The following is a 23,247-nucleotide window of genomic DNA, read 5'->3' as shown; positions in this document are numbered from 1 at the left end:
AATATCCTATAGTTGCTCATGGAATCAATGAATTGAATGTTTTCTTTTGAGAAATCTATATAGAAAACCCCCAATTCTTAACTTAGCTTCTGTGCTTGGCCGGGAGTTCGGTGCAACCGGCCAAACAGTGAAAAAGTACCTGACGAACATGAATTTACATGTCAGGAAGCGGAATTCGGGTCCACCGGTTTCGGAACTGAAGGCAATGACGCAGTGGCAGCGATTGAACAAGATGATCAATTTGATTTTTCAGGCGAATTGCGACGTTACGATGGTGATGGACGACGAGACCTATCTCACCTTGGATGGCAATGACTGGTAGGGTCCTCGTATTCTAGTTTCGATGTGAAGTTCTTTTCACACACCAAGTTCCTCAAAAGGGTGCTGCTGTAACTAACAATCAGTGAGAAGGGGATGTCAAAGCCGGAAATGGAAATAGTATTAAAATCATTACCGAATATAACTTCTTTATTTAATTTCTTCAATTTATCAAATGTTTAAATGATGAAGATATAACAGATGGATGCAATTAATTGCCTCCGTGATTTTGCACACTCGTTGTTCGTCGCTCCAATGTTATTTCCGGTTCAGTTGACAACTTGAGCAAAACATCGTACTTAAACGACAGGTCTTCGAAACGTGCTTTGGTCCTTATTTTAAAAGTTCTCACCAAATATATGGTCATAATCTTCAGGGCGACCATGGCATAGCGAGCTCCTGAAAATTTACCAACAAATTTGTAACATTCAACAAAATGAAATCATTCCCAGATCATGACTTACCAATACAATTACGTGGTCCTCCGCTGAATGGAAGAAACGCAAATGGGTGACGTCCTTCTATGCACTCGGGGGAGAAATTTTCGGGATCAAACTTATCGGCATTCGGACCCCAAACATCTTTTCGTCGATGAATATTAAAAATGCTAATGCACAGGAAGGCTCCCTTGGGCACAATCAATCCATCCAGATCAACATCCTTTATCGGTGTCCTTAATATGTGCGGTACAACCGGAAAGAGTCGTGAACACTCCTTGACAAACATATCCAAGTACTGCAGTTGCTTTATACTGTCAGGAGTGATGCTAGGATCGCTGTTGCCCGGGAAAACGGTCATAATTTCTTCGTACACTTTCTCCTGCATGTCCGGATAGATGGCCAGCAACAATGCAATCAGACTCATCTGGGTTTCAGTAGTTCCGCTTCCCTACGAAATCAGTTTAGCTGTCAAATCGTTACGGTTAAAGAAATAGTTTGAGTTGTACGGTACCGCCACGATAATTGTGTACATATTGTGAATGATTTCGATTTCATCGAATTTTTTACCGCTTTGTGAATTCAGGAGCTGATCGATAAAAATTTGTGGCTTTCGAATTTTATCATCGTTGCGGTTTTCTGCAGAACTAGGTTCCGTTTGTTTTTGTGTCTTGACCTGACGTACGATCTGCAAATGATTGAATTCGAATATTTTAATTTGTTTGGATAGTATCATTTTCATGCCTGCTGTTAAATACACCCAACGATCCATTTACAAATTAAATAGAGGTTTGTAAAGAAAAGTTTTTTGTGTTTTTTTTTTGTGGTTTGGTTCGTAGAAAAAGTTTTGCGTAATGTATGTTTGAAACCCAATCATATGGTCATTTTCGGAACGGATGTGAATGGTAGGTTCTGGTAGATGATGTTTAAGGTCGTTTTGTTTCCGGTCTACTGATAGTGCTTGAAACCACCTACAATATGCGTGACGTTGGAGTGCGTTTATTTATTTGGGAGCAGGGAAAAGCCCGATGAAGATGGAATTTTGCGATCTCTTTTTCCAGCAGGCATAAAACCTCCTCAGCATTTGTACCAACAGATTACAATGATCCAGCAGATACATTTTGGCTTAACACTACAATTAAAACTCAATCAATAACTCTATAGACAGATGATGACACCAAGCATAACAGGTCAGTAATAGTGCTCTAGCTTAAAAGGTGAGAAAGAGGTGAAAAGTGGATAGGTGAATGGAATTCAAGGGTTGGTGGAGGGGTGCTAAACGAGCGTGATCATTCGATAAGGTTTCATCAGAGAATACATTGTTGAAATGTGTTTTAAAAAATTTCAGGTTTGTGGACGAGATACGACCGTACATAATGACATTAAAAATGCAATTTTGAAACTCCCGCATCCACAGATTTAAATTTGAAAAATTTTCAAATAATTGTGAAACACTAACGTTACTAATATATCATCGTCAACTGCGTTGAAGTAGTATTTATAATAATATTCTTTGTTTGTTTTTGCGAACTTCGGCTTCCATTCGCAAATGAAGATGTCTGTTCATGACCAGCGCAGTTGCAACCTAATCTAATGTTTATCAAGAAATAATATAAGTCCATCTTCAAACCGCCTAGCGAGAAGCGTTTAAAACTACGGTAATTCGTTTTCTGCAACCCATAGGTTACCACATAAACAAGCCTCGTCCGGCAGTCCGGTAGGTCCAAAAAACTATCGCCGAAAGTTCTGAATAGGCCTGCTAGTTCCTGTAGAATCAACAGCTGATACTACATTCAATATACTCAAGCGAACACGACGACGCACCACAAAAACCAAGCATCGAGCGAACGACAAGCATGCTGCTCCATATATGGGAATATATTTATAGATTCCATTTTGTGTAAACGTTCATGCGATGCAGACGAGAACGATCGAAACCGTTGGCCGTGCACGAAAAATCAACAAGATGACATCATTTGCTCTTCTGTGATTGGTTAATAAAAACATTAGTCGATTCTAACCAATAATCGAAATACTGTAACAACGTTGCCATACATGTTTAAGTTAAAAGTCTCCGATTCGATTGATTGTTAAATTATATCAATTCATCAACAAATGTTTGTTATTAACAAACAAATATTGAGTTATTTACGTTCAAAATTATGACAGATAAAGGATACGCGGCTATTTGCGAAACTATTAATACAAGTTTCGGGTTCGGGTCCGCTAAGCGTAAGGCATTTTTAATGCCAAAAGGTTGCAAATTTCAGGTATCACGGATGATTTCACATCACCAAAAAACATAGAAACATCTGGTTGGGTAGTCTTGATTCCTTTCTCTGTTCGTTCACGTAGTTCCAGAAGCTTTTAGGGTTGATTTTTGAATTATTTTGTACACGAAGGACATGGGAATGAAATAACATTTTGTTCAGTCGTTTGTAGACGATTGTTGAGGAACAGATAATGAGATCTCAGTTGGAGCGAAGGATGCTTCGAATTTGATTTGATGTTTGATAAGTAGATGCGAGGAGACTAGATTTCAAGTCATTTCCAAGCACTAGATGCCGAAAAATGGCAGTAAAGGTAATCTAAAATGAATACCTTGGAATAGTCGATATCCTTGGAAAACTATTATTACTGTGTTTTCGAATCGGTAGTTTAACCAGTCCGTTTGATGACCTTCAGAAATAGCATCCGTTATAGGCGTCGGGAAAGTTAGTAGGTTAGTGACATTTGAGCGTTTCGGCATTAATCCGTCTTGAGTTTCGACGATGTACTGCTTGCAATGATTAAAATAGGCTCCAGAACGACCAGTTCAAAATATATCATCGATATGGTCGGGTTCAGCAGAGTGTGAAGGCTTCATGTTTGCGACTGCTAGTTTTAGGGAACTTGCGCTTATGTTAATTGAATTCATTGGCTGTCACAAAACGGTAACGTCAAGTGCCACCTGGGTGATTTGGTAAGGTGCTAAACTTTCTCTAGAAAATACCTCAGAGATTTTTTTCATGAACTTTAATCTCCTCTGCAAACTGCGTAAATAGTTGGCATAGCAACATTTGGCTGTCTTTTTGTAAACTTTATTGATTTCCACATAGTTTTGACAGAGCAACAAACCTCCGTTCTTGAAATACTTCTTTAATGCTGTCCTTTTTCAACTTTTCAATCGTCGTAGTTCTGCGGTTTGCCACGGTACTTGTTCGGGAGGCTTGCTAGTCTGCTTAGGAACATATTGGTCAATACCATACTTCAGAACGTTGGAAAATATTAGAGCCATTGTCAAGAATTTCACTCCAGTCAATGCTTGTAAGAAATGCAATAATACTATTGTGGCCAGCTCTTTCAAAATTATATCTGACGGTGTGAGAAATCTTACAATTGTTCAACGATCGATTCCATTCAAGCTTAATGTGCAAAGAAGGATGATGCCTAAAGGGCTTCACCAGAGGAGAGTGTGCTGCGGTGATTCTGAGTGCACAATCCGATTTGCTTGAAAATCAGAGATCGAGGATTCTAATGTTCTCATTTGTAACGTGATTCATTTGACGCAGTAAATTAAAACTGTACCGCTAAAGGCAAATTGATAATACCAGCGTGAAACGAAGAATGCATTGGATCTGCAAACAGAAAACCATCGGAAGCTGGGAACCATTCAAAAAGGCTTGAGAAGTTGAAATCAGTCAGGATAAGTACACAGATAAAAATATTTTGTGAATTTACATCTATTTTCATGCACATATTTGGAGCAGGTAATTAAACATAAAATTACTTTACAATTCTGTACGTTTCAATACAATTTAATCGCAAAATAAGCGTTAATTGAAAGATACAGTTATATTCATTGAAAATTCAATGCAATTCAATTTAGTTTTGCATCGATGAAGGTTTTCAATCAAAATTTCGATTCAACCCATGTCTATTCCATGTTACTATTGATTTACATCTCGTGTAAATTTCATTATTTCTTTCTGTGTATTTCATTTGCCGAATGCGTATGGGCAGCAATGACATCTTCTAATGACTGAATGTGCAATTCAATCAATGTCAGATCACGAGTTCGATTCGGTGGAAAATAAACCACGCAGAGAAATAATGAATAGTCGCTCAGATTAACCCATTAACCTATACCTGCTCGACACAACTCCCAGATGCGCTAATAATTAACCGTCCTTTCAAGCGGCGGTGAATAGTAACGAGAGTCTTCGAACTGTTACATGGTTCCCAGTGATTGTGCGCCTCAGTGTTCTGCATTCAGTTATTACTGAACGGCTAGATTCGCAGGAGTAAGGCACCGAAATTTTTGAGTAGATTTTTCCTCAAATTTTCATAAACAATACATGCCGTATAGTTGCTTCGGAGCTTGTAGAGTTGGCTTGGATAACGATTTTATCTCGCTTTGTAAGCCGTTTATTGCTTCCGTGAGTGACACCAATCGAGACAATTCGTCTGCCGCATTTGTAATAGATCGGAGATGCGAATTCTCGGATAGATTCGCACAGTCATCACACATCCAACAGAGACTTTTACGATGCGAAATGAAATAGCCTAAAAGAGCACAGGAGACACCCGAGTATCCACGACAGACAACTGAATCGATGCCGCTGATAACCTGGCAGCACTTTGCACAATACTTCTCCATGCTTATCTTAACGGCAGAAAAACGCCTTCAACTAGGCATCCCACAAAACAAGCCTGTTTAAATCACAGCACAGCGTATAGCACTAGGCACAGAACGAAAGAATGTAATGTCGTTTTCGTTTGAGAAAACTGAAACTGACCCAGAGTAATAGTTTCGTCAAACAACCACATTTTACAAAACTGTGTTGGTTTCGAACTTAGTAACGGGGATCTGAACAAACTTGATATAAAAACCAGGTTCGAAACTGATTCCATTTTCAGTTCAACAACGTTGAAACTTGGTTCGAAACTGGTTTCAAACAAACGGTTTGACAGCAATTAGGGTCAGGTTTGGCATCAAGCGAAAACGACATAAATCACTATCCAATTTTCAATTGACGACCTAAAATAACACTTTATACTGGTTAAAACAGCAAACGGTCAATTACTGATCGAAAACTTAAGCGAACTACTTCCTCCGAATCAATTTGAAAACTCAAAAATCCGGACTAAAAATCACAACAAACTTTATTAGAACCAATATTGCCAATAATCATTGTTTTGTAAGTATTTACAATGAATGTTATCATATCGGAAGTTGCTCACATGGACTTTGAAACGACCTCAAACCTCAATTTCCTACATCTACTCACTAAACCCGTTTTGCCTTTCTTATATAGTAGAAATTCTCGTAAAATTATAAAACTAAAAGTGTCATTTACCATTACTCACTTAGTCGAGCTGAGCAATGCCTGTGTATGTATATATATATATATATATATATATATTATATATATATATATATATATATATATATATATATATATATATATATATATATATATATATATATATATATATATATATATATATATATATATATATATATATATATATATGTGTGTGTGTGTGTGTATGTGTGTGTGTGTGTGACAAATATTGTTACTCATTTTTCTCGGAGATGGCTGAACTACGATTCAAATAAAAGGTCTCATGGTCCTATACAAAGTTCCTGAATTTCATTTGGATCCGACTTCTGGTTTCGGAATTACAGGGTAATATGCACCAAAAATGTGAAAATAATGTCACTCACTTTTCTCGAAGATGGCTTAACGGATTTTTACAAACTTATATTCAAATGAAAGGTCTTATAATCTCATACAAAGTTCCAGAATTACAGGGTGACATGCATCAAACATGTGGAAATAATAATGTAAATATGTAAAAATAATGCTCACTTTTCTCGCAGATGGAAAGCCTTAAGATGCCATAAGAATATTCCCATTTTTATTCGGATTAAACCCCTAAAGCTTGCTTCAGATAGAATTGGAACAAAGGCAATTGCCTGTATTTCAGTTATTTATTATTGAATTCAAGATCTTTTTTTATACAAATGTAGCGTTTTCTTCATACTTTTAAGAAAAAATACGGATAAAATTATTCGTTACGGTTTCGAAGGAATTCTCGAATTTTTCCTGTAACACGGCTCATTAGGCGGCGCACACCTTCTTCGTCCATCGTTTTAGCTATCTTAATCCACCAGGTCGTCATCTGATTGATGTAGGTCAGCACCTGGTCATATAGTTTCCGAGCACGAATTTTGACCACACTATTCTGTTTTATGGTCCGATTTGGCTATTTGCTAGCTCGATACGACTTGATTCCTTCCCGGAGTCGAGTTTTCCTCACGGTACTATGGGCAGCATCGAATTTTCTGGCCAAATCACGGTCCGACAGATTAGGATTCCTCTTAATCGTCTTCAAAATCTTACCACGCAGTTTCCGGTCGACAGTTCCACTCCGACGATTGGCTTGGGGGTTCCGAATCATCCACAATGGATTTTCCAAATAACTGCACAATTTTTTCCCTTCTTTCGGCTTCCATGTTGATTGTTTACAAAGTACAGCCGATTTGCGGAATGTCAAAAATCATACGTGAAGCTGACAAAATTCCCGACACGTGGGCGCCAAGAACTTCCAAATTCGACCACCAGGAGCGCCACAATATGAGCAAAAGTTTGTTCTAATTCTAAATGAAGCAAGCTTTAGTTCCGGAGGTAGGGTGCTCAGTATAAATATTTCAATTTTAGGAATACTTTGTTCATAAGCTATTGGCTATTGATTTTCTTTAGTTTGCAGACCATTAGAGTCTGTAACCAAATAAACTATTGAAAGTCCCATAAATGATTTGCTGAATTTTATCCAAGCTACCGGTACATTTTTTCCAAAACTCAAATCTTCATAGATCGTGAACAAATTTGTGGTTCATATTAGTTGAATGAATTAAATGTCACTATGTCAATATCCAGCTTTCGGTTCCGGAAGTACCGACAATAATACTCAAATATGATAAAAAGGAGCTCACTTCACTTTCTCACATATGATTGAATAGATTTTCACTAACCTTAATTCAAATGAAGTGTATCAATGTAGTAGTATTATGCAACAGAAATATTCGAAACTATTTTCTGAACCTTTTGTCGTGAATACGACTTACTTTACTATGGGGTGCCTTTACAAAATTTACCCTCTGAGAGAGTGATAAGTTTTTGATCGTGAATATCTCTTATTGTATCTAATGAATCAACATAATTCTTGCTACATGACATCAGCAATATGATCACAATTTTATGATAAAATTTTCAGTTGTGTGACATAATCTCAAATAATTCAAAATTAAACTTTTTTGAAATGTTTGGTATAAACGATTATCAAAGAGGATAATTCATAAGGCGCGTTTGCCTTTCTCGTATTTTGAAAGGATTTATATAATCTAACTACCAATTGAATCGAAATTTTTCAACTTAAACGTGTATAGCAACAGAATTGAAGTATTTCAATAGTGCACTATTGAAAAACCTGTCTCATTTTACCATGTCAACACTAGTCAATCGCGTTCTGAGGAAGAGAACAAAATATCTGGTCCTGTACAACAAATCGTTCAAGAAAAATGTTCCGAACAGTGTTTAATATCGTAGTGAGTTCCACAATTTGGTCCTTCTGTAAGGCAGGAATGAATCTCGTACAGTACCCTGATAGTTTCTTTCAGTGAAATGCAGATCCGAAATGAACTAATCGAAATTAAAATTCTATATGCTGCTATTTTTTATGGCCGTTAGGACCGCCCATTAGTGAAAAAGTACAGTACAGACGAAATCACATGAAAAGAAACCTCTCAACAAAAATTGGATCAGTTTGGATTCTATCGCCACTGCAAGCAGATGCATTTTGTGTCATTGACAAAGCTAGTTTCGCTTCCGACAAGAGCGATTACGTCACAGCTGCCAGTCATTTACATTGGTGAAAAAACAACGGTGGAGAGCATTACACAAAATCAGCCGTTCTAATGGCTCTAAAAGTTTTCTAAAGAACGATAGGTAGATGGTCGCTACCGTGGGGATCGAGGGTCACCTTCCACGTGCAATCCAACCGTAGCGAAGTCGAGCATAATGATAAATCCAGCGCGCTTGGTCTTGCTGGTGGTGCGGGAATCCGTGTCATTTCTCCGGTATTCAAAATAGTCATATTGAAGTTATCGCAAAGATCATAGATCGCGGTTGATCTGTTGTCAACATGAAGACAACCTCATCCCGTACTGTGAGAGTTAAAGCCTCCTAAAACTAACGTCGGCGTGGGAGGAAGCTTCATGATATCGCTAAGCCAGCGGTACCCAACCGTGGTTCTTGGTGGATTGTAGATGGAAGCAATGCAATGCCTTTCATTGTGACATGACATGCGACAACTACAATACCTGGTATCGACGGGAGGTTAATTAGATAGAAGGAATAGCACTTTTTGATCCCCAAAAGTACTCCTCCGTAGGGATCGTCTCGATCCAGGCGAATAATGTTAAAATCGTGGAAGTTTAGGGATACATCAGAAGTTAGCCAAGTTTCGCACAATGCAAATGCGTCACATTTCAGATTATTCACAAGAATTTTAAAAGAATCTATTTTTGGGATGATACTTTTTTTTATTTAAAATATATTTTATTCAGGCCTATTTGCGTACAAGCTTTACGTGGCCGATTTAGCTGAGTTTTTAGATAAATTTTTTTTTGTATTGGATCTCGTTGTCACCCTTTCCTAGGAGGAGAGGAGCTTCCATTTTCCTCCTGCGAGGGTTGAGGGACAGTTTGTTGGTGGTTCGTCTCGTCATCCATTGCCGTGGTATTGTTGTTGGTTTCGTTGCTAGTTGCTGTAGATGCGCCTTGTTGTACATTGTTTGCAGTTGCTGGTTGGTTGGATGGTAAGCTGTTAACTGCAGCTGGTGTACTTTGTCCTATAGGGGTTACGTTAGATGGTTTCGTTGAAGGGGATACTTCCCTGTTGTTGGTGACCGTCACAGGTGTACTGGGGTTGCTTGGGGTTAATGTGAAGGAAGCACCGTTGTCCTTTGGTATAGTTGTCTCCTTGTCCGGTTTATCACATAGCTTACCGTAGTGAACAGCTTTTTGGCAATATTGACATGTGGCCATCTGATTTTAATAGGTAACAAGTGATTTGCACGGTATTCTTGTATCCTGACCGAATGTCACATAAGAAGTATAGACCTCCTCAAGCGCATGCGTAACAAACGTACGCCATTTAGAATACCGGGGAAAAAATTCTTCCACTTTTCTTTTTCGATAGACAGAATCTCCCCGTATTGGGACATGGTATGGCGAATATAAGGATCGATGACGCTCGAGGGAAGATCATACACACGCACTTCTATAGCACTATATTTCATATATACTGGAGAGTTGTACTTGATATTTTCATGCTCCACATAGTGCACATTATTATTGTCTTTAGCGAATTGAATTGCATCCAACTCTTTATAGAACTGGATATAAACAACATTATTGCTCTTATTGCATTGAAGTAAATGCACACGTTTAATGTCAAGATGCATTTGCTCCTTAAGCAAACCTTCAAGTTCTCGTATCGAAGGTCGAATTTTGCACTGTCTGAAGTCAACAATAATTGTATTCTTTCGTACCGGCGGTATCTTTTGTTCGTTTGGTTCACTCATTTTCGAGGTCTATTGTTCACTACACAATACTGTACTTGGTTTCTTCTGTCCCCAACGTAAGCGGTTTTGTTTTATCGACTGACTTGGATGAGATGTAAACCCGAACTGGGGATGATACTTCTACAATTCCACTGTAAAACAGTGATTCAATCCGTGACCTCGGTGGATGAGTTAGCCATCGAAGGATACGATCGCTGAAAGAAGGGGCCATTTTGCAGTCAACTGCTTCAAAAAATTATCTGTAGGTATCAAAGCCATAAACAGGCTTTTAAGAGGATCAGAAATATTGAAGGTATTAAAAATCCAGTCCACAACATCAGAGAATTTTATTAGCCCAGCACCCAGCTGGTTCTCTGTTGGGTTTTCAGGGGCACTTGGGGGTTTTGGTGTCCCGGGAAGTGGTGGGAATTCCTTCTCAGAATTGAGTTTTCCGAGACCAGGAACTGTTTGCTTCGGAGCTTTGTCTCCACTACTTCTAAAGATAAATGTTTGGAGGCCCATCGGAAGACAACTTCGTACCCTTACTAGGGAGCTTAGGAGAGGATTTGTGTACTCTTTTCCTATAGTTATGAGGGACCGCCGAAGAACCTTCTAATGGGTCGTCAAACTCGCTCTCGTCAGTTGACAAGCAGGTATAGATGTTCGTTGATTGCTTAGGGGGGGTGGCACTCTTGAGCATGTCAGCAAAGGAACGCTTGGAGTGTTCCTTCAGGGAACGTTTCAAACCATCCTTGCGCACTTTGTACGCGGGACATGCCATCAGGTCATGCGAACCCTCCTTACAGTAAAAACACTTTGCAGTACCCTTACCGCAGGAGCCATCCGCATGAGCCTCCCCACAACGGGGCTTATTGCTGCAATGGGACGCTGTGTGTCCCAGTTGCTTGCAGTTGGTGCAGTTCATAATACGCGGAACATAGAGACGAACAGGGAGGCGAACTCGGTCCAGGAGGACGTAGTTAGGTAAAGCCGAGCCAGCGAATGTCACCCGATACGAGTCTGATTGGGGGTATGATTTGGTACCATCCCCCGCGATCGACACTGAATGCAATCGCTTGCAATCCAATATCTTTACGTTCTTAAGTAGGGGTTTTTTAAAGCAACCCATCCCGTACTTAAGAACGTCATCGAAGGTCAAACTGGCATCGGTGACAACGCCGTCAATTTCGACTTCGCGAGCTGGGATGTACACACGGTATTCCCGCGTAAAAAGCTCACCCTGAACGATCTCGTTAGCCTGTTTTGAGCTGGTTAACGAGACCCTAAGCTTGTCCGGGCGTACTTTGTCAATACTCTTGACAGTAGAGTATCGCTTCGTCAGCTCTCGCGATATTTGTAGAATATTTAATATTTTTCCATTCAATTTGGGCCGGAAATAAACCGTGTACGGTCCGCCCGGGAGTGCAATTCCATCGGGATAGCTCTTAATGCGAGTTTTGCTATCGACAGTTGTCTCCATTTAATCATCTGGTTGGTAAGGGTTTTGTTTTTCAGGGTTTTTCATGGCACGGAATTGTATCCGCACGGGTTAGAAATCTGGAATACCCCCAGATAATTTCAAGGACAGATATTAAAAGGGAAAGATAATGATACTTAGCTTAAAAATGAATAGCCACTAATGCCTGGCCTTGGCTAATCGGTGTGCTACAAAACTCGGCCGATTTTGATTTTTGATTTTTTTTTTCAAAGTGAAAACATTATCCTGATTGTGTGTTAATTCTAAAAGGAGGATAGAACTTATATAAAAGAGTATGTTAAAAACAGTAAACACAGATGTTATATCTGCTAAAAAAGATTTGTTTGTGCTTATTTTTAGTTGCAACTAGTGAAGCGTAATTGCGTATGCTTCCAAAAATTGCTTCTGATAAGATGGAAAGATGATGGCCTCGGCCATAACGTATGGTAGTAAAGAAGAAAGATTGCCAATTGCATTATACCTAATGAACGAAAGTGAAAATAATCAGACTAAGTTCTCACTTTCAGACTGGATTTTAAAAGTTTTTCGTCAAATCATTATTTCGAGAGGCTCAAATACAAAAACAATTTCCAGCGTTTTTTCCACTACAACATCATAAAATTCAGACTAAGAAAAGTTTTGGTTTCTTTAAATTTGGGTTCTAAAGACTTTTCATTCCATTGTGCTTCGATTTCTTATACAGATTTTCAATACAGCCACAGAAAAAAATAATGAATTTTGCAGGTGACAATTCCACAAACGATACAATTCATAACTCGTTCGAATTTGCGGCTGCTCGGCAATCCATGGAAGTTGACCATCAATGTCAATTTCCCTCTCTGAGCAGCCTAGATAGCCGTGTAGTGTCGGTAGCGGTTTCCCAACTGGCTAAGAATAACGCTACGGTCCACCTGTACCGGTGGTATAAGTCCACCAAACAGGTAAGCCGTGTGGCATCCGGCGGAATTATTTTTTACCAAGAATTGATCCACTGGTTTCCTGTTCCATGTCGTAAAAGGCCACAAAAATAGGAACTCCTAAGTCAAGGTGTATTTCCGTGCCGATGGCTGAATGGCTGCAGGAGGTTAAACAATGCAGTCGTGAACGGAATATCTTGGGATTTTCCCTTACTGTGTTAAGCGAAGCTCTGGCACAGTGGACGACTTCTTTCTTCGCAACTCGTGGGATTTAAATGATTAAAACATTTAAAAAAATCCTTACATGGTTCGCTATAGGCGATTATAAGCCAATATATTTGGTTTCTTGTAGTTGTTGTACGGTAAGTGCTGGAGGTGGAGTGTTCGTTACTTTAATTGATAATGGTTAGAGTAGCACAAATCAATCTCCAGCATAAACGTACAGCAACTATGAATCTATCCAGACTTCTGCAAGAAGGTAAAGCTTCTTTAGCTTTGGTTCAAGAACCATATTTCCAAAAGGGAAACTTCTACGTTGGAAAATTGTTAAACCCAGTCTTTGTTGCCTTCAACAAGACCGGAATGACTAATCCACGTGAAATGCCTCGAGCATGCATACTTGCAAATAGTGCTCTCGATGTCTCTCTCATATCGGAGCTCACAACTCGGGATATTTGTGCTGTCACAGTTGGTATGACTACTGATGGCATAGACAGGAAATATGTCTATTGTTCGGCATATTTGCCGCATAACCAACCTTCGCCAAGCGATGACTTCAAAAAGGTTGTATCATACTGCTGCAAAAGTGATTTACCGCTTGTAATCGGCAGTGACATAAATGCTCACCATATCATTTGGGGCAGCACAGATATAAATTCGAGAGGCTCTGATATGATGGAATTTGTGAGCAGTACAGACCTGCACATAGTCAATGCAGGAAACCGTCCAACTTTTGCGAGATCTGGCAGAGAGGAGGTTTTGGACGTAACTCTCTGCTCTGATAGAATTGCGCATGAGTTGGTGAATTGGCTCGTCTCCGATGAGCTCGAACCTTCGTTGTCTGATCATAAGTACATATTCTTTGATCATTCAAACGTTAAATTTGATATTATCACATATCGTAATCCCAAATCTACAAACTGGGACCTCTATGAAGAGGGCTTGGCGACTAGATTTTACGGGTACCAACCAACAATTGAAACCCCAATTGATTTGGAAAATGTTGTCGACGAGACAAACTCACTCATAGTTGCAGCATATGAAGAGGCTTGTCCACTTCGGATTGTGCGAGCTACTAGAGGAACTCCTTGGTGGAATGCTGAACTTGCTAGACTAAGGAAACTATGCAGAAGAGCTTGGAACCACCGTCGCAGAAATGGGTCGGAGGCATTCGTGTTGGCTCGAAGGGCTTACAAAAATGCTCTTCGATCGTCTGAGCGAAGTGGTTGGAAAAGCCTCTGCACAAATGTCTCTAGTCTCAACGAGGCTAGCAGATTAAATAAGTTACTTTCGAAGTCTAAGGACTTTAATGTCAGTTTCTTAAGAACTTCAGATGGTGAACACTTGTCTGATGAAGGTGATGTACTTCACTATCTTTTTAACACTCACTTTCCAGGATGTATGGATCCATCACCGACAGCTCTTCCCGAGACTTTTTCAGGTAGTTACGATTCTTGGGCCCTTGCTCGAAGCGTTGTGACGATTGAATCGGTCAAATGGGCAGTTGAGAGTTTTGCTCCGTACAAGTCTCCTGGAAAGGATGGAGTTTTCCCAGTGTTACTGCAGAAAGGGTATGAACATTTCAAACATGTTTTGAAGAAAATACTTACTTTTAGTCTTGCGACAGGATATATTCCAAGAGCCTGGCAGGAAATAATTGTCAAATTTATTCCCAAAGGCGGTCGCGACACTTATGAGGAAGCGAAGAGTTTCAGGCCTATCAGTCTAAGCTCATTTCTTCTTAAAACAGTGGAACGCATAGTCGATCACTATATCAGAAATGTTAGTTTGGGCCTGCATCCGCTACATGGAATGCAACATGCTTACCAGCGTGGAAAGTCCACTACAACCCTGTTACATGATGTTGTGTACAACATTGAAAAAGCTTTCTCACAAAAGCAATCTTGCTTGGGAGTTTTCCTAGATATTGAAGGTGCCTTTGATAACGTGTCTTTCAATTCCATTCTGGAAGCAGCCCGTGGTCATGGCATACCTTCAAGTATCACAAATTGGATACACGCAATGCTTAGCAATCGACTTCTTTGTTCATCGCTTCGGCAAGCAGAGATTAGAAAGCTAAGTGTCTGTGGGTGTCCTCAAGGTGGTGTACTATCCCCACTTTTATGGAACCTAGTCGCTGATGGTTTGTTAAGGAAACTTAATAACCTTGGATTTCCGACTTATGGTTTTGCCGACGATTATCATATATTGATGACCGGTATAAGCATTAACACTCTCTTTGATTTAATGCAGCAAGCCCTGCGATCTGTTGAACAATGGTGTTGTCAGGTTGGATTATCTGTAAATCCGGGCAAAACATCAATGGTGCTTTTCACTCATCGTAGGATAATCACAGGAGCTCGTCCGTTGCAGTTCTTTGGTTCAGAGGTCACTGTGGTCGAACAAGTTAAATACGTCGGGGTTATTCTTGACTCAAAACTGAATTGGTCTGCTCACATTGACTTCAGAATTAAAAGAGCTTGCATGGCTTTCGGCCAATGTAGACGAGCTTTTGGAAAATCATGGGGACTCAAACCCAGATATATTCATTGGATCTACACAACTATTGTTAGACCAATTTTAGCATATGGATGTCTTGTATGGTGGCAGAAAGGAGAAGTCGCGACAGTTCAGTCAAAGCTAAATCATCTCCAAAGGATGGTCCTAATGGCGATGACAGGAGCATTCACGACAACTCCTACTGCTGCTCTAGAGGCGCTACTGTGCATTAAACCACTACATGTGTTCCTAAAACAAGAAGCATTATCTTGTGCATATCGTCTTAAGGTTACAGGGCTTTGGAACAGTAACCCATTAGATTATGCTACCAGCCACACTCGCTTGTGGTCTCAAATGGTTACGTGGGATGAGTATTAACTCGCTCCTAGTGACCTAACTCTCACATGCAGTTTTCCTTTCAAAACATTCAATGTGAGCTATCCTCTTCGTGAGGAATGGTTGTCTGGTTGTCTGGAACGACAACTTGATGAACACATAGTTTGTTATACGGACGGTTCTCTGTTGAATGGTCGTGCTGGTGCTGGTGTCTACTGTCGTGAAATGAGGCTGGAGCAGTCTCATTCACTTGGTAGATACTGTACTGTGTTTCAAGCAGAAATCTACGCGATTCTGTGTGGAGTACAATCGGCACTTCAGCAGAGGATCTGTGGTAAGCGAATTTATTTTTGTTCCGACAGTCAGGCAGCCTTAAAAGCACTCAGTTCGAATGACTCACGGTCGAATCTAGTGATCGCATGTCGAACTCAAATTGAAGACCTCAGCATTTCAAATGCTGTTTACTTCTTATGGGTACCCGGCCATTCTGGTATTACTGGAAATGAATGGGCTGATGAGTTGGCTAGAGCTGGTGCAACGAATGATTTCGTTGGTCCTGAACCAGCTTTACCACTTTCAACTAGTTGGACAAAGCACAAGATTCGTTCTTGGGCTGTATCCAAACATGCCAGCTACTGGCGCAGCTTGCAAACTTGCGCTCAGACAAAAGCATTTCTACCAGATTCAAATCTGAAAATGTCAAAGTGTCTACTGCATTTCTCCAAGCATCATTGCAGTATTCTGGTCAGAGCTCTGACTGGACATTGCAAACTCAATTATCACATGGCTACTATTCAACGTGCTGAGTATTATTCGTGTGATTTGTGTGAATGCGATTATGGTACTTTATATCATCTGATATGTAACTGTCCCGCATTGACGCAGCTACGTATCCGGGTTTTTGGTTCTCCATACATGGTTGAGTCTGTGTATGCGGAGCTAAAATTGAAGGATATTCTCTCGTTTCTTACCCAATGTGGTAAGGAGCTATAGTCAGAAGGGTTCATCGTTCTTCCTGGAGTGAATGAATCCCTTCTGTATTTACCTTAAATAGGGTTTAGCAGATTGTTTGGCATCTTTTAGGGGGTGCCGAATTTACTTCTGCTCGTACATACTGCGAATCGTTCTGCATTCTTCCGGGAGTGCAGAATGGTGTCGCTTTTGTAAGATCTTCAAATCCTCTCGGGGGTTGGAGGTTTTATTAACAGCGGACTGTTCGGGACCTCGTAGAGGTTCAGAATTTACTTCTGCTTCCACTAAATGTGATCCTCAGCGGATTGTTCGGCATCCCTTAGGGGTGCAGAATTTACTTCTGCTTTTATGTGTTTTTGTGTCGTCAATTTTTCCCATCCTCCTAGTCCAACCCTTACCATTTCCTTTCAATCCTTCCCTCTTATATATCGGGAAAATGATGCTAAAAACACATTGATGGCAAGGCACAAATCTCCAAATATCAAGGGGAACGTGCCATTTGAGCCAATTTGTTCTGATTCCTGATTCCTGAACTTAATTATTCAAATGACACAATATTCCACTCGCACAGAATTTTACATGCTACAAGTGCAATTTGCATTCCGGTATCAAAGGCCACTGTATAGATTTGTATATATCAATTATTCAACAAACACATAAGTGCTTCTGTGGTTCAGTCGAGTAACCGGTGAGCTTGTATTCTAATGTTTCTTGGTTCAAGTCGCGCTGCTGCGATCGATCTTTTGTTTTTTATTTCGTTCGAATTCAAGACATGTAATTTTCAAATCACACAATTTTACATGTTCCTGAATATAAATTTGTATGAAATACGACGCTCCATTTATGTGCATCTTATAGGATGTAAAATCACAAGGTTTTTTCGAACTGTGAGGTTTTTGAGCGCCCGATACAGATTTACAGATTTTTCTTCTGAAAAATGCAGATTTAAATGTGGCAACCCTGCTCAGCGGGACGAGCACAATTTTCTATTATACAATAACGGTACAATTTCGATTGTCCGATAGCTTCATCACACACGGCACTGGTTTTCAGCGTTTCGCAGTTAACAAAAGCACGTCCGTTCGCTCGGAAGGTTGAAACGGCAATGAGGCTGAGCTGTTGGTTTTGACTTTTCTGTAACTGGCAGGCCATAGATTTTTCGAACCTAAATTGAAGCGCTAGTATCTCGATGATTTGTTGATGGATTTGCCACAACCAAAGCATAACTTCAATATTGTAAGCCTCAAAATGGGGTAGTGTGCATACTGAAATCTCCATTTACATACGAGTAACACAATGGCTCACGAATGGATTCAGTTCAAAGTTGTGTTATAATGATAATCATAGATACTTCTTTTTCATTAAATGTGGCTAAACCCAATGACCTATCTCTCAGCATAAGCCCTCAGACCCTATTATTGAACCAACCAGTAATCGTGTAACCTAGTTAAATGGTTAGAAAATGTTATAGTTTTACGAAGCATAATATTCTGGTCTAATAAATTTTCTAAGAACCACATAGACAGAATCCCGACTAATTGTAACAAAAACATAGTAATGCAATGCGAATTGTTATACAGTAAAACGCTATCTTAAAGCGGCCTCCTTGGTTTAGTAGTATAAATGAGTTCCACAGGCTCACATATACAGCATTATTATAAGCAATATCATGTAGACTCAAAATAAGCTAACCTTCGATTTTACATGTATCGTTTAAATAGGAACCCTCGATGGACTCGGTTAACCGTCAGTGTCAATTCAATTCTTATTTGCTTCAAAACAACAATCGTCTGATCGCTACACGCGTCGTTACTATGACAGTATCAAGTTACAATTTGAACAAAATTGCGGAGTTTTGTTGCGTACATTCCTAATATGCAAAAGCCAAAATCAATGTAAGTAATTAAATATTTTGTGCAGACTGTTTCACATGTTTTCTTCCACCAGTTTCCGAAGACTATCGACGATTTTGAGGAAGGATTAATAAAACTACACTATTACTGAGTTTACTGGTACAACATTTTTCGTTAAAACAATTCAATCAATCGTCACACTTCTGAATCCGCAATGGCACGAGAATCTGATTAGATTTATCTTGATTAGGAACCAACACTGAACATCGTTTGTCTTGATTTGTATTTGTTTTATAGCCGACGAAATTACACAAATTACCCAAATGTATGCAAGTACATACTTGCGATACGGATTTTGATAAGCTTCTCTTCGCCAAGCTTGTGTTCAAGTTTTGTATGAAAGCAGTTATTTTTATAGCGTTAAGTTTCTCGACCATTATTACCATTCTGTGATTTCGGTTAAAGCGATAAACTTTTTCTCATCATAAATCGAGTTCATCTTATATAAATTTGAAATTAGTCTTGTGCACTCAAAATTTACCCAGGAGTATTGTCAATTTCTCAAGCGAAACGACATAACATGGAATTTCATCCGAGCTTGCATGACACAAGATCAGAGCATACCCGAGTAGAGTGTGAGATTAAAAAGAAAACTCAATTTGATCACTAAATTTCTGTTGTGCTGTTCGTATATATCGATTACTTAATTTGCTATCGTTTTGGTCATTTTAACGGTTAAAAGATCAAAATCGAAAGCAAAAAAAATGCTGCGTGACATCAAACTGGAAACCAGTTTTGCTGTCAGTGAAAGCACATTGAAAACTTAATATGATGTCCATTTTCTCGAAATGACACGTCACGAGCATAATCTAAAAATAGAACACATAAAAAAGGTCCGGGATACCCGAGTAAAGTCTAACATCAAAATGAGAACAAATTGAAATCTGATTATGATGGCAACATCAGAATGAAATCCTAATATGATATCGACTCATCAAATTTTCAATTATTATCACATCATGTTATCATTTTGCTGTTTTAAGGAAAACAGTTCTGTGAAACTCAAAAAATGAAAATAATAATAACAACAACTTAGTGAAAATACAAAGTTAAGTTTCAATGAAAGAATTATTCCTTCAATCCTTTGTTGCCTTTTACAAAAATGCTTTGACATCCTGCCAAAATCTTGCAGTTGACCACAACCATAACCGCGAGATAACGATTTTTTCAACATTTTTTCAGCTTTTACGCAAATAATGCTCCTTCTTTTTAACCACGGGAACATTGGTGTCAAACCACACGTCTGGGATCATTAGATAATTTGGCGATCATCGGTACCACGTTTGTCTGAAGCAGGTCAATCTGAATAGTGGCTTTGGCATTCCCATCTCGCTGATCGTCTGCCGTAGAAGGAGCTTATTTCAGAATTTGAAATGAGAAATATATTTGACGTTATCGATTTCCTCCTAGATACGTTAAGTATTCGGTATTGTAACAATTTTGGCGTTCACTTAAAAAAAAATGTTTCGATATTTGTAATCCTACGACGTCGCGAAGTTCTTTCCAAAGTTTTTAGACCATTATTTTCAGTGCATCCAGAAATCGGGGACCTGGATGGCGAAAATAATCTACTCGCCAAACCCGTTCTGAAAATACCCATAACTTTATATCCAACAGTATGGAAAATTCATTGTTTACGAAGTTCGAACATCGAACATTAAATGTCTCTGATTTCAGAACCTAGAGCTAATTCTTAATAATACTTTAGTGGTTTAGAGAAGCCACAAAGAAAATATATGTTTAATTTGTATATTCCTAAGTAGTACACAAACTGTGTCGAAGACACTCTTCAAAACAATTCTCATTCCTTGTTATAAATGCTTAGAACTTCATACATGAGTGTATACGCTCGATACTATGAGAAGTATTTTATCAATCATCTAATAGATCTTGGAACTTTAATACACTTTTCTAAAGAAACCGTCTAACTAAAACTTCATAATTTTGAGTCACAGGACTAATTCTGCATCAAATGATCGTAAATTATAAGTCTGCACAAAAACTAAAAATTTACTGAAAAGATTTTGGTTCTATCTGTGGTCAGAAGCAAGATAATCGTTCATTGTCCCAATTAGTCGAAAAAACAAATGATCTGGGATACCTTATTGCCGGATTCCTAATTCACGTTCCCTGTGTTGTAGAAGACTTCACTGTAAAACGTTCGGTCTTCAGAGCCTCTAAATTCGTATTTCAAAGTGATTACATGTTCGAGTTGTGTGAGATCAAGTAGATAACTCAATTTAATGTTATAATGTTTGAATGCTACAGCTTTGGATATGAGAAGGACGAAGAGAACATTTTCATACTGTTCTCAAATAGCCACACTGCTATTCACAGTGGATGCGGGATGGAAGCGACGCAACGAGTGTGCATTGACAGAAACTACCTGTAACTTTGTGAAACAACACTGCTTGTCATATGTCCGAACATTTTCCGTCTACTTATACCTAAAACTTACAGTCCATAGCAATCGCAAAAAGTTCGCAATCACATCACCTAAGTTCGAAACCGGATTCTCTCCGCGGTAGTGTGGGGAGATTGCATGAAATCTTTTTTCTTGCTTGCGACTAATGGAGATTGCATACAATCTTTTTTTCTTGCTTGCGAAGTTATTTATTATCATAAAATAAAATCGTTCCAATTGTCCAGGTTTAAACCTCAGGTTGTCAAAAATTTAACAATGAAAAAAATTGTGGAAAGGGATCAAAATAGAATAGAATTAATTATCAACCCTAACCAGTGAAAGTGATTAGCACCTCACTTCTCGAACTTAACTAAAGGCCACTGAAAACGTTGGTAAGCCTTTTCACTGTGAACCAATACGATGACGTTGGTCTCTTCGTCTGACACAAACTGTACTCCAGAAATGATTATGGAATCATATCTAAACTAATGTTACCGCTTATGAATTACACTAGCGATTTCACAAACTGGTCTAAGACGTTTTGCTGCGCGGCGGCAGTGACGGGGAGAGTTTGGGAGAAACACTGATATAGAACGACTACCACAAAATGATCTTACCTGATTACCGTAAAAGAGTACTTCATTTCGTAGGCCCTCCTCCACACCGTAATTCTTAGTCAAACGATAGAAGCGGTCCGAATGTGCGAATATACTAAGTATTCTTCTCGACACCAAATGAAATATCCTAACGAAGATTTACTGTAGCGAAGATGGATAAAGCTCGAATGTTAAGAAAACTTACTCGTCAACCTTTCGCGACAAATTTTCCACTCCTTGCTGACGATTGATATCCGTCCCAATGGTGGTTGCACAAATCATCTCAAGTGTACATTTTTGTAAAAATGGTGTCAGTCGGACGGATTCGTGATCCGTCAGTCGCTCCACCAGATTTTGGGAGCACGTCGCGAAGATCGTGATGAACCCGTCAATCAGTTTCCGATTGAAAGTAGGATTCAATGCTTTGCGTTGTCCCTTCCAAATGTCATCTAAGAGTGAAGTTGAGATTGAGATCAATACCATTATCGTTGATTTAATCACAACTCACAGCGGGCCGTAATTAGACCGAAATCCAGCTTGAAGAAATCATAAAAATACGGCTTATCCATGCAATCTGGATGATTAAGGATCTTTTGAACTGTATCTGGGTCATTAGTGCAGACAACCGGAACGAATCCGATCCACAATTTAAACAACTTAGCCGGATTACTGCTGGCTCTAATCACATTAAGAAATCGTTTTTCATCACTTTGGCCGAGAAACAGTAATGCATTTCCTATGATTGGATAACAAGGTTCAACACTCGGAAGGTTTCGAGCAAAGGACGTAGCCCGCCTGAATCGGACAAACTGAACCACACTCACTATCAGAATCAACACTAACAACAACCCAATCATCACGAAGTTTCACACGAAGAACATAGAAATATCCGAAGCGATCTCCCTTAGAACTGTTGAAAAGTTTCACTCACTAGCTTTATTTATTAATCAATCATGATTTGAATATATGGATGAGAAATGTGTTGAGCTCAATTACTGTCGGTTGCGTTGACGTAAAATTACACGTAAGCTTTGTAAACGGTTATCAAACAGCATCTTGAAATCTAATACGTTTTTCACTAGCTTTCACAACACAACATCTCGCACGGGCTACCGGCTACTAATGAGCGGCGTATTATTGCAAACCGACATGCATCCAGATTCTGTTTGATGTGTTCCCATTCCGGGTAATTAGCACGCGAATAACTATGTAACGCAGTCTATCCTGCATGAGTCGCTGGGTTCGCTTTTTTGAGAATTAGACATTTCCTTCAGATAGTGTGGAGAAACATTCCGAAGTGGAAGTTCAAACGGTTTTGAAGCAGCCGCTGGGGCGACTGGAATTCTAGTGACGGTTGTTAATTTCAGATTTCGTTTTCGCTGACAAATTCTAGTAAAGATGAAATCACTATTGATGCAGTTTTGCTGGTTATTGTGCAAAGATAAAAGTGCAACAAACGTTTATGTGGCTTATCTTGTCATCAAACTTCGTTAGTTTTGTTCACTCATATCTCAGCGTCGATGATACATCGCAGAGTGAATGTTTGT

At 39.2% G+C, this 23,247-nt stretch overlaps 1 protein-coding gene across 1 annotated transcript; it reads right to left on the bottom strand.

The window, feature by feature from the left end:
- Positions 1-459: 459 nt before the first annotated feature.
- Positions 460-22,618, bottom strand: LOC131430405 (cytochrome P450 4c21-like). The gene is made up of 6 exons (XM_058595352.1): positions 22,209-22,618; positions 21,906-22,149; positions 21,722-21,848; positions 1,270-1,443; positions 783-1,206; positions 460-717 (listed from the first exon to the last, which is right to left on the bottom strand). The coding sequence occupies exons 1-6, from the start codon at positions 22,555-22,557 to the stop codon at positions 530-532; spliced, it is 1,506 nt and encodes a 501-aa protein (XP_058451335.1). The 5' UTR covers positions 22,558-22,618; the 3' UTR covers positions 460-529.
- Between the last annotated feature and the right edge of the window lie 629 nt (positions 22,619-23,247).

Source organism: Malaya genurostris, chromosome 2 (assembly GCF_030247185.1).
Source record: "Malaya genurostris strain Urasoe2022 chromosome 2, Malgen_1.1, whole genome shotgun sequence".
Lineage (NCBI taxonomy): Eukaryota > Metazoa > Arthropoda > Insecta > Diptera > Culicidae > Malaya > Malaya genurostris.
The sequence above is the reverse complement of the archived record's forward strand: the minus strand, read 5'-3'. Positions and strand labels throughout refer to the sequence as shown.

What these genes read in the sequence shown, in the direction of transcription:
- LOC131430405 (XM_058595352.1), bottom strand. Translation starts at nt 22,557, where the DNA reads ATGATTGGGTTGTTGTTAGTGTTGATTCTGATAGTGAGTGTGGTTCAG. An exon ending in CGGTCTAATTACGGCCCGCT is followed by an intron (nt 22,150 to 22,208) that starts GTGAGTTGTGAT and finishes CTTCACTCTTAG; the next exon opens with ATGACATTTGGAAGGGACAA. An exon ending in TACTCTTTTACGGTAATCAG is followed by an intron (nt 1,444 to 21,721) that starts GTAAGATCATTT and finishes AATCATTTGCAG; the next exon opens with ATCGTACGTCAGGTCAAGAC.